The 18,581-nt window shown below is 37.0% G+C and overlaps 1 protein-coding gene across 18 annotated transcripts in view; it reads right to left on the reverse strand.

Moving 5' to 3' along the window:
• The window catches only part of LOC121329758 (pleckstrin homology domain-containing family A member 7-like), a 117,211-nt gene that overhangs the window by 37,240 nt on the left and 61,390 nt on the right, over nucleotides 1-18,581 (reverse strand). For all 18 annotated transcript variants that reach the window (XM_041275518.1, XM_041275517.1, XM_041275515.1 and 15 more), the window contains 2 exons: nucleotides 10,858-10,941; nucleotides 3,296-3,407 (listed from right to left, as the gene is read on the reverse strand). In XM_041275518.1, coding sequence (XP_041131452.1) covers nucleotides 3,296-3,407; nucleotides 10,858-10,941 — 196 coding nt within the window. The remainder of the gene's footprint in view (nucleotides 1-3,295; nucleotides 3,408-10,857; nucleotides 10,942-18,581) is intronic.

An 18,581-nucleotide genomic window follows, 5' to 3' on the forward strand; every position in this document is an offset into this window, starting at 1 on the left:
ATATATGCCTAAATTACTTGCAAATTGCCCCCTCCATAGTGAACGTATTACATGGACAATTTGCCCAGAGCGGAAAATCGTGCCTATAGAGCGCTATGAAGAGCAACATTTTACTAAAAGTAGCACTTATTAGTATGACTGTATTGTAAAGGTAGCATGAAAATAAGCCCAGAGTATTTACTGTAGGTTATTTAGCAGAACCATATAAAGCACAATGTTTTATCATATAAAAGACAGAAATAGAACCACATAAGATATGCCATTTTTCCTTCCCTTTCCAAATCTGTCACAGATGGTTCTGGCACGTCCCTTTTGTGCTATAAGTCATTAGATCCTTTTGCATGGAAGGTCTTGGTTGTAAGGGTGTGCGGTTCTTTGATGGACCCAGATTCAGTTAAAATGTGTTTGCCGACTGACGATGGGAATGAGAATGCAGAGATGGGAGCCCAGCTAACAAGATTAAAGTTTTTGATCAGGCTTATAAAGACTGTCACCCACACCTGTGAGCAGAAACTGACTCACTGAAAGCAGAAACTGACCCAAGACTATCACAGCTACTGGAAGCAGGCGGATCTTTGAGATACACATTGCATATTTGTTAAACTGCAACAAACATTGTAACGACTGTAATGTGTTTTAGAAAATGTTTTTTAGCAGATCTGCACAGGCATGTCATGGTGTTCACAGAGCCAGTCCGAGCTGAGCCTGGCGCAGAGTTCCAATCCTGCTGAGTTATTTGATATGAAAAGGATGATTTAAACTAGCCTGTATTGATTGAAATAATATGATATACTCTTTGTCAATATTAAAAATAATACTGTATATGTTCCTTTCAAAAAGATCTGTATACTTGATAGAAAACGACAGATAGATGTTGTGTTCAGTCTATGAAAGCACCTGCTGGAAGGAGTCAATCTTGGCAGGCTCTTATCATAAGGCCTTGTTAGCATATTTCAGTTTTACGAGAAAAAGTAGCCAGTTTCTTTCATTACTTTAGGATAACAGACGGTAGGAGCATTAGAAAATGCTTATGGTAGTGTCTCATACTAATCAACACCAAAAAAATAAAATAAAAAAATGGCTAAGTGTCTTAAAACCTGCTTCAACTGGATTTTGTATGAACAGAGAAAGGGGTCAGTAAAATAATATTAGCAACTGTTATACTGAAGTAACTGAATTAGAAATACACGTTATAAAATCATTTAAAGTTAAACTGTTATATAAATAACATTACTATTGTTGAAAGAACATATTACAGTTAAAAACTAAAGTAGTTCAGTACTAACTGACACTGTCAGAATATTGCAATAATTGTACTGTGTTTTAAAGAATATAAAACCAGCATATATATATATATATATATATATATATATATATATATATATATATATATATATATATATATATATATATATATATATATATATATACACACACACACACACACACACAGAATGTTCTAGAATTTAGCAGTGGGCATTTTTTGCTTTTTGCATTTTATAGCCTAAGCGCTAAATATATAATAACCATATTTGTATTACTGTATTGAAGTACTAATGCTGTTAAACCTGTAAAAGGCACTGGAAACACCCAGGCTGCCTATTAGCAGGGATCCAATGTAGCTTGTAACTACTTGATCCATTTAAAGCATTTAATAAACCAAAAAGAGCACTTGTACTGCTGATTCATTAAAACTTCAAATTAAATGAATGTGTGTTTTTCTTGATTATTAAACTCATCTGAACAAGTTGTAAGCCCAATGGGTGTAGTGGAAGGACAGGAGACAAACAGTTACAATGACAATTTTAGAAAACATCCATTACAGCTGGTACTTTCTGTAATTCTCTGTGTGACTGCCATACAAAAAAAAAAAAAAAGCATTTGAACAGGCTAGATACTTTGGAAGAGACATAAATAAATAGTTCAATTTTGCCGCTGGTGATTCTAACTATTAACTATCTATTTAATTACCATGATTGAATAAGTTAAAACATTGTTGTTTGTGTGGAATAAAAGCCATTGAGGAAGATGAAGGCAGCATTATAGTAAAAGGCATCCACAACTAAGCAAGTACGTTGAAGTCAAGTTAGAAGGTACGCATCCAGAACAGCTTGCCCTTCAGTAAAGATAAGCTACACCACCATCTTGCATAACTTCTGTCTGCAAAAAACCCCCCCAAAAAAGCCAAAAAGGTGCCAACTTCATGCAGCCATCCAGACATCTGCAAACAAGGTGCTGAAAAGGTGCTGATTATATGTTATCCATATGAAGATAGGCAAAAGCAAAAACTAGAATGACAGAGGAGATTTAAACAAACAGCTGTCATCTGCAGGATAAGACTGAGGGGATGTCTTCAAAAATTACAAATTCCCTTTTTGTTGTACTTTTTAACTGTAGCAATTGTCACTTGTGCATAGAACACTGCACATTACAATGATTCACTGTTGTGAGTCATTCAAGATACGGTTAATATTATTATACTGTAGTTGTAATGCATCTCCATGAGCTAAAATTAGAAAGTAATAAATCAGTAGGTGAAAGACACATTTATTTAATTAATGTACGAATTTACCAAACTATTCAATTATTTGACTTTTTTTTTTTTACCTTTTGCAATTAGGCAGTAATACAACATATAGTTCTATGGGGAGAAATCTACTGCAGTGTTATAACATTGTTCTGGGGAAATAAAAATAATATATTAAGCTGTAAATTTGGATCTCTCATAAAACATACAGAAGTTCAATAGCTACATAGATTTAGTGGCTGCTTTGTTCTGAATGAGGGAGAAAAAGAGTTTACTAAGTTATTTTATTTAATAAAAATAAAAGTGCAAGAGTTTATACAACACTGCCTATACCCTGTTACTTTATTTACACACTGTTAAACACGTTTCTGTATGTGAATGATATGCTGTACTATAAAGGAATTGATGGAACTTAACCAATATATACACTATGTGTACGAGGTGCTGCAAAACCACTGCAGTGAGCTGCAGCTGGCATTCAGCGGGCTTTTTTAAAGGGCTGTCTTCCAGTCCCCACTGTAGTGGATTCATATGGAAAGTATCAGCGGCTTTGCCTTTGAGCCTCTAGCACAGACTGAACCCAACCTACCATAACAGTGTTGGGTTGTTAAGAATGAGCAGTTTTGGTCAGCATAAAATATATTAAATTGCAAAATCCTACAAAACTGAAACACCTAGGACAGACAAGCAAGCTCTACAAATTGCACAGCAAACTGAATACAATGCCCTGTGCTACTAACAGTTAGTACTACAAATGATTTCTCTCACCTTTGACCCTGGTGGGGCATCCACAGTAGATGAAGTGACAGCGGTGGACGTCTCGCTGACCATACTGGAAGGCCTTTGACTTGACTGTTGCTTGGACATGCGGGAATTCGGCCTAAAGAAACAGAAATAAAAGGACATGGTAACTCAAGTAATGTCTTCCTCACTATTGACACAATCCTACCCACACGCCTCTTAATATGTATCCTAAATGCATAAAAGGGTCTGTGGCAATGTGGTGTATTTTATTACATTACCACCAAAAACCATTTTTACAGAGTAGTATATTCCCAGTTTATGTTACTCAATCATATCCAACTGGGGGGGGGGGTTAAATTAAATGGTTTACAATTAGAGGTCTAAGAAATGTCTCCTTCATATGAAATTACACCCATAGCTGTGCAATGGAGCAATCTGTTTTGAAAGTGTGAGTCACAGTATTGGTAGTTAAGGTTGTTAAAGTCATGAATAGAAGCTGTGTTTAAAAGGTTGTGTCCTCACATGAATCAACACTGCATTTACACAAACACTGCATTTCACTACAATGTTATCACTGACAGACCTGTTGGTCATCCCTGTGTTCCAATAATTTTCTCTCATAAAAAATATGAGTGACATTTTAAATAGAATAAGTAGCGCAGTGGGTTAATTGACAAGCCTTTTCATTCTGGATATTGTATATACCGAAATGGCTACAACTTTGCCCTCAATGGATCGCAGTTCACACCACAAAACCCCTCACTCAATTCAATGTCACTGCCACTGCTTGATGGATGTATGGAAAGGTCTTCAGTCCCCAGTGCTGCTATATCAGCAACTTTAGAAAGCAGCAATATTAAACTCAAAATCAAGCTGAAACATAATGAACACTTTTGCTTTAGAAATGAAGCACGCATTTATTGCACACTTAAAAATAACAGTTTTGAATACAACCCTTGTGTATAATAGTTTTATTTCTAATCATATTCTATAAATTGTTAATATCATAAGTAATAACACGTTTATAACCACTAATAATGGCTACATAAAGTGTTACCGAGTTATGATCTGATTTTTTAAAGTGCATACAAAACATCATTATGAAACTGTATCTGTGAGGGAAAAAAGCTTTGACGGAGGGTACTGCAACCAGAACATCATGACCTTGGCTGGGACCACTGAATACCAGAGGGAAAACGTATTCCAATCTCTGTTCAGTGCCTCTGGAGCTCTGACGGAAATAGTCAAAGCACTGGCACTGCCCCATGGGTCTATTCCCAAGAGTGAGAAAGAGTACAAAACTCGAAATACCATTAAAGCTGAGATACAAGGAAGATGTCCCTACATTGCCTGTGTATTACTACTGGTGTCAAATAAGCTGCTCTAAGCACTGAACCCTATAGTAATTTCTCATATCTAGCTTTAAAATGTGTTATTTACTGTTTCCCTCTTCTGTGAAAAAAACACTTGGTGGTTTAAAACTAAACTAGCTGTAAAACAACTGAGAGAGTTGTAATTTGGATTAGGATTCCCATTAATCAAAACAGAAAATTTGACAATCCCCAACAGTCACATTTCATACAAGCCTTGTTGGGGGTGGGGGGGGGGGGGTGTACCACCTCGCCCCCTTCCTGTTTAATGAGGAGCAGTGGCAGTGCTCACACCACACCACATGGAACAGCTCCACAACGCTACAGTCTGGGAGGATTGGAATTCAGCTACAGAGCTGCCAGCTTCAGTGGAGAACCTTGTAAAGTTGTTTTTTGACTGCAGTTTTCAAGTCGGCACCCTGGCCACAGTAACAAACATTTACTTGTCTGGGAAAGGTCAGGGCAAAATGCCATTGAGTTGCTTGGCTTTTGAGTTCTCAAACCAGCTGACTTAGCAGTTATGTGAAGTCACAAAGCATTGATTGCAATGTGGACAAACGTAGACAGAAGGAAGAAAAATGAGATGTGACGCAGTACAAAAATTGAAAAGTAAATGCAGGAAGGAATGACAGATTGTGATCATGATGAAGTTTGTACTCTAATAAGATATACATTCTCGTTAATAATTTCCCTGCCACGCATTTGAACAGCAAAATCAGCCAGAGACACGGAACTGGCTTATTCATTAAGTACCATGCATATGGATGTGATGTTGTCTATTTATTCTTTAAAAGAAATCCAGGAATAAAGCTTGCATTAACTGGAAGTCCTCACTGTTGATCCTTTTTAAATCATTTTAACACCGGAGTCACAATCCTGTAATATCATGCACACACCTTATTCTTAGTGTTAGATACTTCAGCATGAACAAACATTACAGCATTCAAGCCAAGCATTCTGTTATTTAGTAATAGATCAAATATGCCACTTTCTAGAAATTAATTGTCATGGAGTAAAAAACCTTAAAACTGCATATTAATATACTTACAGTAAGACCTATGACTGACTGCCCTTCACATAATCTAACAGCTGGCCAGGAGACATTCATTTTCAAATTCAACATCAGCACAGACAATTACATTCTTGTTCATGAAAATGCTTCAGAATAAAAAATATACAAAGCTTCACATTTTTGTGTCTCTGTATACATTCTTTTACTACCCACAAGTGTGAACATTGAATAACCAGACCTTGGAAAATGCTATCTGCTTTTCCACTATCACACCATGGAAAGCGACAACGGATCCGACCAATGATAAAAGGTGTTTCAAAAGTAATTAGGACCTCAACAGAAACAGACCGTGTTCCTTAAGCAGAGTGCACCCGGTTCTCAGATTAACAGCTCAGCTCTTTCATACCTTCTGCAGATCTTGTTAATGGATATGTGAGCTTCAGGTTCATACCCTTGTGAGGATACAACAGAGCTTGACTAAGCAAGGCTAGCAGAGTTTAACATTCTTGCATTCTTGATTTGCATTGCTATGGTATGTATTCTTTCTTAGTATCTTTCTTCCACACCATCAATTTTCCACCAACACTTTAGGTGATTGGGAAACACACGCACATGCACATTGATCTGCACTGGGTTATCTGTAACTGATTCTGAGAGGCTCAGAAACAACTCCAGCCAAGTATATAACAGGCACAACAAAGCCAGCCAACACAACAGAAGCACAGTGCACGGCTTATTTTGCAAAGTGAATATTGCTAAAGGACAAGAGGGCAATGGATCAATTCACTGCATAAAGGCCATGTATTATGGATTCTTCACGTTCAACCTAATTTAACCATGTTAGAAGTGGATCAGTAGCTACTGTGAATACCGTGGAAAGTGGCTGTAGAGGTGGAAAGAAGTTCAGCTTCAAAACAGTTAGTATTAGATTGTCAATATGTTACATGATCACTGTCAAATGGTGGGGGAAAAAAATACTTGTATAGACACCCATCTGAGGAGACTGCCTCTAGGTTATTTTCAGTTGTCCTATAAAACACGCCATCTTGCATGGATTTCGATGCCACCTTTGACGTTAAAGCAGAAAAAACAAACAAACACAACTAAAGATATAAAAAACTAAATAAAAAAAAAATTAAAAGCCCTGGCTCTTGAAATTGTAAGCCATTCACCCACTATCATTCCAGTTTCATTACTGAACAATTGTGATTACACCACTGATTCATTGAGACGCCAGTGGTTTCTGAAAAGAATCCCAGGACCGATCGGGCAGATGGCCCCTCTGTAGCAGTGTATGTATATTATTTCTCACAGGATGAGGACGGGAAGTAATTTAGACGCTAGGTACAGAACTGTAATACCAGGCATTCTGTCAACTACACCTGGGAGGAAAGAACTCTTTGAAACTAAGTGTAAAAATTCTTAATTAAGCCGACACTGCCAGTAATTTATACAGAATATGTACTCCTGAATGGTGCTGCTTTCTTTATAGACACTTTCAGGTGGTAGCGTATCATGAGGAAAGTAATTGTGTCATGTATATTTTGTCAGTGGCCAATAGAAGGACTAGTGTTAACTGTAAAATGGACAACAAATGTTTGAATAATTTGTAAACGTGTTGTGTGGTTGCCATGGAGATATGACATCTCACAGCATGCACTTTAGTTGAGGGGCTATGTGGCATAATAATGTGCTCTAGCATGCAAGCTTCCTCTGTGGGAACATATAACAGCTAATTAATAAAACTGTTTCTTCCACGTATACAATATTTATTGCACTCTGCGGAAAGCAGAATTTCCAGTAAGTGTCACAAAACACAGTCGGCTTTGCAATGATATTCTTCACTTCAGAGATAAATATTACTGTAAAATGATCACCCTTATCATTATTGTGAGCCAAGCTGGTGCAAGCAGATAAATTGCCACATGAATCCTATAACTGTTAGTCGTTTGTATTGCCAAAGGAATGTAATTGCAGTTGATGAATGGCACACACAATGACTTGAAATTCTGCAAGAGTCAGTTCAACTAACTGAGGGTCTACAATTACTGTCCTTTTTTCAGAAATATTCAAGGCCCAGCTGTCACTGATTAGACCATTGGGCATCTTACCCTGACGTACTGGAGAATGAATGCACCTAAGACAACACAACAGGAATGAGAATGAATCGAAACTGATCTCTCAGATTGGAGAAAGTAAAGTAAATCTGTTGACCATTTAGAAAGCAAACAAAACAATAGTTCTGAGCCATGTACCAGGAGACAACCAAAATATCAGTCATAGTACCATTTACTCCAAAGTGTTCTGAATTTTGAGTCAGAATCTAGATTGATGACCTTTACACTCAAGTGGGTTTGGGAGGAAAGTGTCTGGCAGGCAACACTTCACCTCATTGTATTTCAGTGACCACTACTGGCCAGACACCCAATGAGACCAAAACAGAGGAGTAGCCAGGCCTGTCCTCCTCTACAGGGTTCAGGAGCTTGGTAACGCTGCAACATACCAAAAGAGCAGCCTTTGTAAGATGCTAAACTGGAGACCTGCTTTCCTATGTTATGTCTCTATGCCCCTGGTGTTTGGATTCTAAACTCCTGCTACCATAGTAACGGTAAACAATGAGAGACTGCAGACAGCTATCTGGGGGTGATGGACTGATTGAACTTTTTACTGTGATCATCAGTTACTGCAGCTGTTAAAGACAAGTGCAATCCAGCACAAGAGCGAAATAAAAAGAGCAGCCAATCGGACACAAAAATAGTGCAGACCACAGCGATGAGAAACATTATACCGCTGCTAAGCCTCAACACTTATTAAGAACGGCTACCTATGTTCCTACAAACCGCAAAGATTTAAACCACCCATCTATCTGTAATGATCCAGAATAAGGTTTCACATGCACAGCACAGCTGTCAAAGCGCTAACACCATTAAGGAATACTGAATGTGTTCCCACTTACCTTGGGAACACCTTGATTCTTTGATTAACCAACAAGACTGTCCTGCTAATATGATATGTTTTTTTTAAACGATCGGGTCCTGGCACCCTGTATTGATCTCTCCTTGAGCGCTACTGACCAAATATTGAGTGATTGCTTGTTTACTGTATCCTTAGATTGTGGAGAAATTCTGTGGCTCAAATCAGGCGTCCTGCTTCAAATCCTTGTTATTTCAACTACCTTTTAACGGTAGGTGTTTTTGTCCTGTTTGACAGCACAATTGCTTCCGCAGGGATGCCAAAGTTACAATCAATGAACAGATAAAGATACAATCCTTCACACTTGATATCAGACTGATGGCAAGTTCAGGAGTTTTTGTAGTGATGGGTCTATACTAAATCAAACTGAGTGACCAGATTAGATTTGTACAGCACTGTAAATTCTAACAGAACCTTACCTAAACAGGACTACACATTGTGGGGAATGTTTGACACTGTCAAGTCTATTGACACGTTAATTTCTGAACGCCCTGTTGACTTGGGATCGAAGCACCACTCTGTTGGGATTGATGTTATTGAGGCTTTCGTCGTGTGCTGTGCTTTCCTAAAAACAGCAGCTGCTGGTGATTTATTCTGGATGTTTGGAGTCACCAGAGAGCGACACACCAACAAGCGGACCCAGATTAATGTGCACACTGCTGCAATTCCAGCAACCACCTCTGTATCCATATCCAGACAGAATCCTAACCCCTCAATTACACTATTTTTTATCTGGAGACACAGTAGTTTTCCAAGTTTTTCCACATTTTACCGTGGTGGATAATGCTTTTGCAGCAGTTATCAAACATGAATAATAATAAATTTGATACTACACAATTGTTTATCATAATGTTGAGGCATTATTCTGCCTTAACGAATAGCTGATAGGAAAATAGTGAATATAAATGTGTGCTTTGTGTAAAAAAAAAAAAAAAAAAAAAAAACAAAGTCCAGTTTAGGGGAGCTATGTAAAATGATGTCTGTATTCTAGCAACATGATCAATTATAATTAGAACATTTTATGTCGTAACACTAACAAGTAATGAAATTATATCATAAAAAAAACAAGGGTCAGTATACAGTATGTTTACATTAATAACTGGGTTAGGACTCCTGTGACTAAGGGTTTAAAAAAAAAAAAATATATATATATATGTATATATGTATATTCTGACTTTCTGTCATTAAGATTAATCTGACGAATAAAACATTAGATACTTTAGAATACAGAATTACTCCCTTGGTTAGAATTGTTTAAATTGACTGAAAAAAATGTATTTAATTAAAAAGCACCGTGCCTCCGTTTAATACTGCAATTCTGTTAAACGTTTCTCTCAGAGGAAACAAACCTTCAAGGAACCACATGCAATCATAAAAGGGTCATTTGCTTTTTTTTTTCTGGAAAATACATTATATTAAAACCGTTCAAGGAAATTAGGTATAACACCTCCTAGATTATCCTTGCAAATGTAATGATTGGAAATTGTATAAATGTGGAAATAATCTGGGAATTGTGTTATTGCCTTAAAACAATAAAAAAAAAAAGGATTTCTTCCCCCACGACAAATTGTTCAGAAACTAAAAGGTAATTTGCATCAAAATAAGGCTCATGCAATATAAAGTTCTTATTTTATTTTAAAGCTGCACAGCGGACAGACAATCCACAAAAATCGAGCACATATTGCCATCCACCCTCAAAGAGGATCTGTACCTTTCAACATAGGACATTTATAAGCATCAGCTAGAATTAATTGCTTAACTCCATTAATTGTGCTCCAGTCATAACTTCTTCAGAATAAATGATAGACTATCCTCAAAGTAATGCAATGTACCAGTAATTTAACTGCTGTGCAATAAATTATGGATTTAATAAGGAACCTCTGATGCCCATTTTATTAAAACTGCATTGCCAAGCTTTTTACTTTAGTTAATGGATAAACTTCTCACTTACTGTACCAAGCCAGGAATCAACAAGTTGCATATAACGTTTAGTAACTTAAGAACTAGCTGACTAACAGGATAACAATTTTGTAAATATACAATGGCCTATTTATAAACTAATAAAAAATGCTCCCAAAAACTGACAAATATGAGATCCCTCCTGGCATTAACAACTCCTTGTCGAAATGGTGTGAAACCTGCATGAAGGGACTCTATTCATTTATAAATCTATATATTAACTAGACTATTGAACAACACAGCATGATTGACAAGAAGGAAGAATGACTTACTGTTCTTGAAGGATAAAGTCTGAGTTTTCTGGAGAGATCTGTCCAGTTACTGGATGTCTAAATGTCACGGTTCTCTGGTTATGGCTAAAGGGGAAAAAAGGATAAGGGGTCATTAGTTATTATGAATACATACACTGCATGTTTCTGTCTTTTAGCCTGTTTCCCTGCCAATGTGAATTCTGCATGCATATACTACAGTAGGTTTAAGTGTCCAGCAGCCCTGTACTGTAGCTGTGCCGCCACTGTTCATGCATTATATTGTACAAGCGGTGCTGCTCAGCAGAAATGCATGCAAGCCCGAGGAGTTCATTGATTTTAATCATACCGGGTAATTTACCGCTTCTAACTATGGCATTTGCAGGTTGTACTATCTTTAGGAGATCCAAAACTAAAACATTCTAAAACAAAAAATCTTCCAGGGTAACTTTCATGTACAACAGTGACATTCCAAAGAGGTGAGTACATTGGATAGCACCAAGATCATGTGCACCACAGTACCAAATAATACTACATTCATTCTATAAGACTAGCTAGTTTTATATTGTAAAGCTCTATGTCCAAAATCGTTTTTTAATAACATTTTACCAAATAAACTGGATATTATTATGTTGCATTGAAAGACAGTTGAAAGATATCTTGTTGATTAATGTGAATAACTTAAATCGTACTGCTTCCCATTCTGAAGCCTTCATTCAAACCCAACTGAATAGCTGGACGAATCTCGCTGTTCAAAGTATGCTGCGTTGCTAAGGAAATGCTGAGCTTGATACAAGGAAAGGAGTTGCACGAATTCAACTAATTTTATACACATTTTATTTTCTATACATATATTTACTTTACAAACAGAATACAACACGAACATGCATGGAGAGTGTTGTGTAACTCCATGACATCTTCTCCACATTCAGAACATTCGCAGTCGGTAAAGTTGGTGATAAAATGGGCTTTGCAAATTAGCTACATTGTTTGGCACGCCAACAGAAGAGGGTATTTAAAAGTAAGAATTGAGGGTGAAGTTGACTCCACACCTTGGTCTAGGGTGGGGACACTTAACCCTCCATTACCGTGTGTCAGCGAACTGGTTTATGACCCACATTCATCAACAGAGCCAGGACCAGCAAGTTCAAGGTCTGGTCTATAATTCTCCAGTGTTGTATTTCATACCCGACTGTACAAAGTCATTTGTGAAAAATAGGTAAAGGAACATGTCCAAGTAAAAGTTAAACATGTAACTCAGGGTAAAGCCACAGTCCACCATGCTCCAAATGAATGGGCTATAAAAATCCCACACAACGGTGCTTTTTTGCTAGGAGGAAATATGGGATAGGATTTCTCTCACACTCACTAAATCCTTCAGTCTAATGCTAAGCTATAATCCTTTAGGCAATGCAAAAGCAACACTAAAGGTTACTGATCCATGACTACAGCTTGCAGCACACTTGCCAGAGAGACTGTAATTCAGTTTGCAGTGCAAAGGCATAGAAGTAATAACTTACTAAAGACTGGATTAAAGAATCTGAGTTCAGTTTAATCGCTAGCTTTTACCTTTAAGTGGTCAAGCCTCTTGCATTTTCAATAAAAAGCCAATAAAATAAATGCATTTTAAGATGCAAAGGCAAATTTCACATATGATTTCATGTTTTCAAGTGTGTACCAATTTTAATAACTGATTTATTTTTTATTAAAATGTTCCTCCTGGATACACTAAAAAGATTTGTTTACAGTCTTCAGTGCTGTAAGGAATTCACCAGTGCTATAGTATTTTATAGTATGTAACCGGCTGGTAAGTTGTCTGAATAAAACCATGCATACAGCAACCCCACTCATCAGCACTGTAACCATAGTTAAAAACAGAGATAAAGCAAGTCCAATGCACAAGCATCAATGGTCCGTAGGTGCATCAGCATTACACTTCTTTTATAACAGTAAAGCACTTTGTGGTTTCCTCAAGCTTTGTGGGGTTTTTTTGTTTATTTTTCTTTGGAGGGTGTTGCGTTTCTTTTTATACCTGTTGTGTGCATTCATTTTTTAGCAGGTGAGATGCCAGTCAGTTCAGAAGGTTTTGGGTTCCCTTTTCCAACACAAATTCCAATAAAAGCCACATGTGATCACTTAGCACTGGCGCTCTCAGGTGCCTTTTATGCAAATGTTCATCTGCTAGGATTCGGTTCACTGGGTTGGAAGACAGTTCCTTCCCAAACTCCCCTACGTGTTGTCTTTCAGGCACCCATCAGGGATCTGATTACCAAGTTGAAAAAGTGTCCAAGTATAAAAAAAAACGCACGCTTCCAAAGAAACACAAAAAACCTTTTTACAGAACTTTGAATTCTGCCACCATTTCATCTTTTTTCGTTAAATGTTGGAGAAACATGCACTTTAAGAAATGATAGTTTAAAAGATTAACTCTTTAGTTCTAGATGTTAGTATTTGGGTTTCACTTAGTTAGTTAAAATACCATTTGTGTTTAATAATTACTGGAGCAGGAACAGAGGGGAAAGCTTTAAAGTGCATAAAATGGCAATTTAAAAGGGGACCCTGTGCTTTGTTAGAGCAAACACTTTAGGGGCTAAAACCTTTGAAAGCTTAAACAAACTCCATCCGTCCTTCTTTTAACCTTATTGTTCCTGAGTGAACGTCAAACAGGCTTTGTAGCAGTTACTATGCAAAACAACTGTTGAAATGTGCTATTTGTCCAGTAGTTTGTTGTCATAATAAGCCACCACCTGTGAATTAATAGGCATAGGTACAGTAGTACTGAGAATCTTCACAACCATTGTTACTTCAGAAAGAGGCAGCTCAAAGGATCATGACAAATATTGTGCCACAAGGCATGAGTGAGGCGATTCACTGTCTTTTAGAAGTACTTATTATTGCATACCTACTGTGTCAATGTAAAAAATAATCCAATTACTAAACAGATGGTATGCTATTTCTAGTAAAACTGGTTAAATGTAAAAGGTTATGCATAAAGGTTAAAGGTGGGGTGCAATGATTTTTCTTTTATTTCAGAATTCACTTCTATAGTACTACTGATAGGTCAGTATCTGCGTAGTTTTAATGTACAGGTATTAACTGGCCCAGGGATGAGGTATCATGGTAAATAGGTGTGTAATGTATTGTTGTTCCAACACAGCAGGGCGATTAGGAAACTCATGGAGAGATACCAAAGAGCCAGTACGATGCCGGCAATGGGTGAATTTTGTGAGGAGGACCAGGGATTGGGATGCTAAGCCCAACAGCAGGTGCATCTGCAGCACCCACATACCGAAGACAGCTTTACTAATTGAATGATGTTCAAGATGAGTGCTGCTAAAAAAGTTAAATAAGGATGCAGAACCATCCATTTATCCAGATGGTACCTGCAGGACAGCAGCATCATCTTCTAATAAAAATAAAGAGAAATCACAGGACTCGCGCTGCTGCCAGGAAAAGAGCGGTGCAGAGGATGAGGGCATGATTCTAGCATTTCATTACAATTATCTCTTACTGTTTGATGAAAATATGTATAAAGTGATGCAATTATATAGCCAACAACCTCCCATGTACATTATTAATAAATAATGTGATAAAATGATCATGTTATGCCACGTTCTCGTATGCATTCCTGTGAAGTCTCTTGATTTCATCTGGACACTCCCGCATAAGATCTTCTGCCTCCGGATTACTTAGATCGCCAATCTTAACAAACTTCAACTTTACTTATTTATTTGTTATTATTTTCCCCATCCGACCTGCGAAAATGTCTTAGGCTACTTTATGATGTTGATGTAGGCTATATCAGATTCTAAGAGGCTACAATTTAAGAATAAAGTATACTGTACATGTAAGAAATATCATATTGATTTGTTCGGAGAAAGCTGTGTAGTAAGTCAGAAAAAGGAGACCTCTGGGTCTCGTGTTTTCATAAGTTGACAGGCATTACTGTACTTGTTTTGCTTGTTAAATTCCAGCTGATTTGTTGCCACTGAGATCCGACACACTCTGTGTCTATTGCTCAGCTTTTAAAAAGCCTACAGTGAAGAAACGAGAGACTGGCTATTTTGTACGGAGTTTCTGAGCTGGGAGAATGCACCTTTTTTTGTTCTTTGTGTTTCGAAACAAAGACGGTAGAGTATGTAATCATTTTTGTTTATTTGTTTATGTTTAAACAGAGTCAGCCAGCCTAGTGACTAAGATCCTTTTCAGCAAGACATAGCCTACGTAGACAGTGAAGGTTATTGGGCTGTGTGTGTGTGTGTGTGAGTGTGTGTGTGTGAGACGCTATGTAATTGACTGTACTATTATGTAAAGTTTAGTGTTACCCCAAGTAAATCCTATCCTACTGTGAACCTGAACAATAAAGGCTCAATATTTTTTTGCAATCTGCCTCCTTGTTTTGTACACTTCCTATCAAATCACTGATGTTCTGAACAGTTAAATACCTGTGCGGGACAAAATTAGAGGTCCCACTCCTTTGAGGGTGGCGTAGTCGAAACAAATGATTGACAATTTAACCTCTTGTTTGATTAATAACTAAATTCCAGCAACACGCTACAACAGGGATGCATAGATGCAACAATCACGTGATATTCTTCAAAATAAATTCAGCGTCTAAAAGCAGGTGTGAAAATACTGCCAAGAAACAAATTCAAAATAAAAAAACCTGAAACTGACACAAGAAAAACTGTCATGTGGAACTCTACCATCAACAGACTACAACAAACCACAGAAGAGAGAGAAGTGCAAATGTAAAACAAGCTTCTTTTTTTTTTTTAACATTTTGAAGCTAATATAAAAATGAAGCACAAGACCAACATTTCTGATCTGTTTGATTTAAGATGCTAAAATATGTGAACCGGTAACATCACTTTCACTTCTGTCCTCCATCTACTGCATTTGTGTATAGCAGTGAATGTCCTGGTGTGACGTCATGCACATGCACTCTTCCGGGTCGAGGTTTTTGAAAACTGTCTAACCACTTGTTTTCACAAATTTGCCCACTTCATGAATGAAGCTTTCAGGACATGTATAGAAAGATTAGCTCCACTCAACAATTACTTTATGTAATTGCACCCCATGTTTAACAGTTTTCTTTCCCCATAGAAAGTGTATATCATATAATCATCTGTCAGCTCCATTGGCAAATGTCTTTTTTTCATGCGTTAATAATCACCAAATCGGATATCACATATTTACATTGCAATTGGCGGGAACAAATCACTCTCTCCCTTAAAACAATATGGTAATTGTATTAGACTACATATTCCAGAAAGGAATTCTATTTGAGTATAACACTGTGGGACACTGCAGCTTGTAAATACACCACAATGCCTCTGCCATAGAGACATGACATACGGTACTCGGTAATAAACTCTATTACAGGATAATGGGAAAGCTTGAAACATTGGTGGAAACAATCAGTGGTCTATCCCTCAGCATACCAGAGTAAAACACAACCTGCAGACTGCAACAGCAACTGGCACTACCTGATAGCATAGGACTGCATTAGTTTTCATCACACTTTCCATCCCATTGCTTTCCAGACCCGAGTGTGCCAAATGAATACACTGGCATCACTTCAAGACTCCAGCATCTGAGTAGTCTAGGATTCTTTCCCATTATGATGGAAACCTAATCCAGTGTTTCAGTGGACTGCATTTAAACCTTGTCAGGAAATGCTATGTCCTTGCCAGGCTGGAGGAAATGCATGATTTCACAGCTACTCCTGTTCTGTATGGTACTTTAAAAAAGAAGAATGTGGTTAGAAACATCCGATATCCTACCAACAAAACGTTCCAACTTCTGCGTCCTGCTTTCTGATGCTGACAATTTTACAAAACATCAGTGAAAAGCAATTTAGTTTGTTTACTAGTTTATGTTTTTAACTGCATTATTTCTCTGTGAGTTTTATTAACTATAGCCATAAATTTTTATATTCAGGCACCAATTATGGCTTGTGGGTAATAGAAAGATATATTTAATATCTTGAGATGTGCAAACTAATGTGTTTCTGTCTTTGGCTAACCAATAAATCAATCCATTTTTTGACTTCTGCCACTACATGCGTGGATACTATGTTTGTTCACAGATTTATACAAAATTAATTGGTACTGATTTAATTTCAAACATTTTCAGCCTAATAAAGTAACCTGTGTTTGTAATACATACTGTATGACAAGGGCAACAGCAAGAAACAAAACACCCTGGAGAATGCTGTAATTCTGGTACTAAAATACACACACACACACTCAGCAGTAGTAGCTAAAGTATTAATGGCAGGCAGTAACATTTCAGAATGCATTTGCGGCACAACATATACCCACCTACTGCAACTCTATATTTTACCAAATTTCCAAATCATGCCAAAAAGTACTAAAAGGTTGAACTGCTTTCAAATCACCTTATAAATATATGATTGTACTGTACTTAAGATACAATTAAACAAATATTCATATGGGCCATTAAGGATTTAAGAAGCTTTCAAAGGCAAAAAGTACAGTTGCAGGCTGCATTACACAAAACAAAAACTAGATTCGACCTTTTGATATCCTTGATTAAAAATTCCTATTCTGAACCATCTCCGGACAGTGAGTTTCAGCTGCAGTAAAATATAAAATTTACCCAGCATTCCTTGTGCGCCAACAAGAAAGTGCTTGCTGTGCTTATCACAATTAATCTCGACTCCATAGTTTATAGGTAGATTCACAATCCATTAAGACTGCAAAAACTGCCAACTGACAAGAAATAAAGCCTGGGAGAGCAGATTTTAAAAGGTCTGCTGAGATCACAAGTACAGTATGCAATCGGCTCAAATACTCACAAAGGTGTCACTCAAACTGACACCTCATCTATGGTGCACCTATGAAGCCTGCAGACCTTTCAGAATTGGAATACCATGCACTGTCCCTATAATGAGGCATTATTAATGTTTCACTGGTGCTCAATTAATAACATTTAAGTTTGATCAAATAATTGTATCACATTGTTTTATACATCATATTTGTTTTCTTGTAGTTTTTTTTATTGAATTGAAATATATATATATATATATATATATATATATATATACACATATATATATATATATATATACACACACACACATATATATACACACACACACACACACACACACATATATATATATATATATATATATATATATATATATATATATATATATATATATATATATATATATATATGACATTGCATTTACAATGTCATATCTACAAGGCATCTCAATGCCTCCAGCCACACACACACACACACACACACAGTTGTAATCAAGTGTAAGAGAGTGACACAAAAAATAGAATTTGGCCATAACCTCCAAGGGTACAACCAGTCACTATTTGAATATTTCACCTGTAGCAACACAGCGAAAGGTGTGTCCTTCTAGGATTTCAAAGAAATCCTATTAACAAAACTACAAGGTAATGCTGAAGAAACCTTTTGAACCCTGACCCTTTGCCATGAATGTCACACTCCCATTATTTTACCATATAAAGAAGTTTGACATTTACCCACAGTATGCAATTAGTGTTTACCGAGGTACAGGTCCAAAAAAATATGTTTTCTGAAAGGTTATACTGGTAGGTTATAGATAGCATCGGTTGTGATCCAAACCATTAGCAAGTCTATGTATCAAAGTTTCCAAACACAAGGTCTCGACCCACAACACCCAAAGGCTAGGTTTTATCAGGATGTCTAAAATGAATCTCTCTCTCTCTCTCTCTCTCTCT

This window comes from Polyodon spathula, chromosome 17, assembly GCF_017654505.1.
Source record: "Polyodon spathula isolate WHYD16114869_AA chromosome 17, ASM1765450v1, whole genome shotgun sequence".
In the NCBI taxonomy this organism is placed as follows: domain Eukaryota; kingdom Metazoa; phylum Chordata; class Actinopteri; order Acipenseriformes; family Polyodontidae; genus Polyodon; species Polyodon spathula.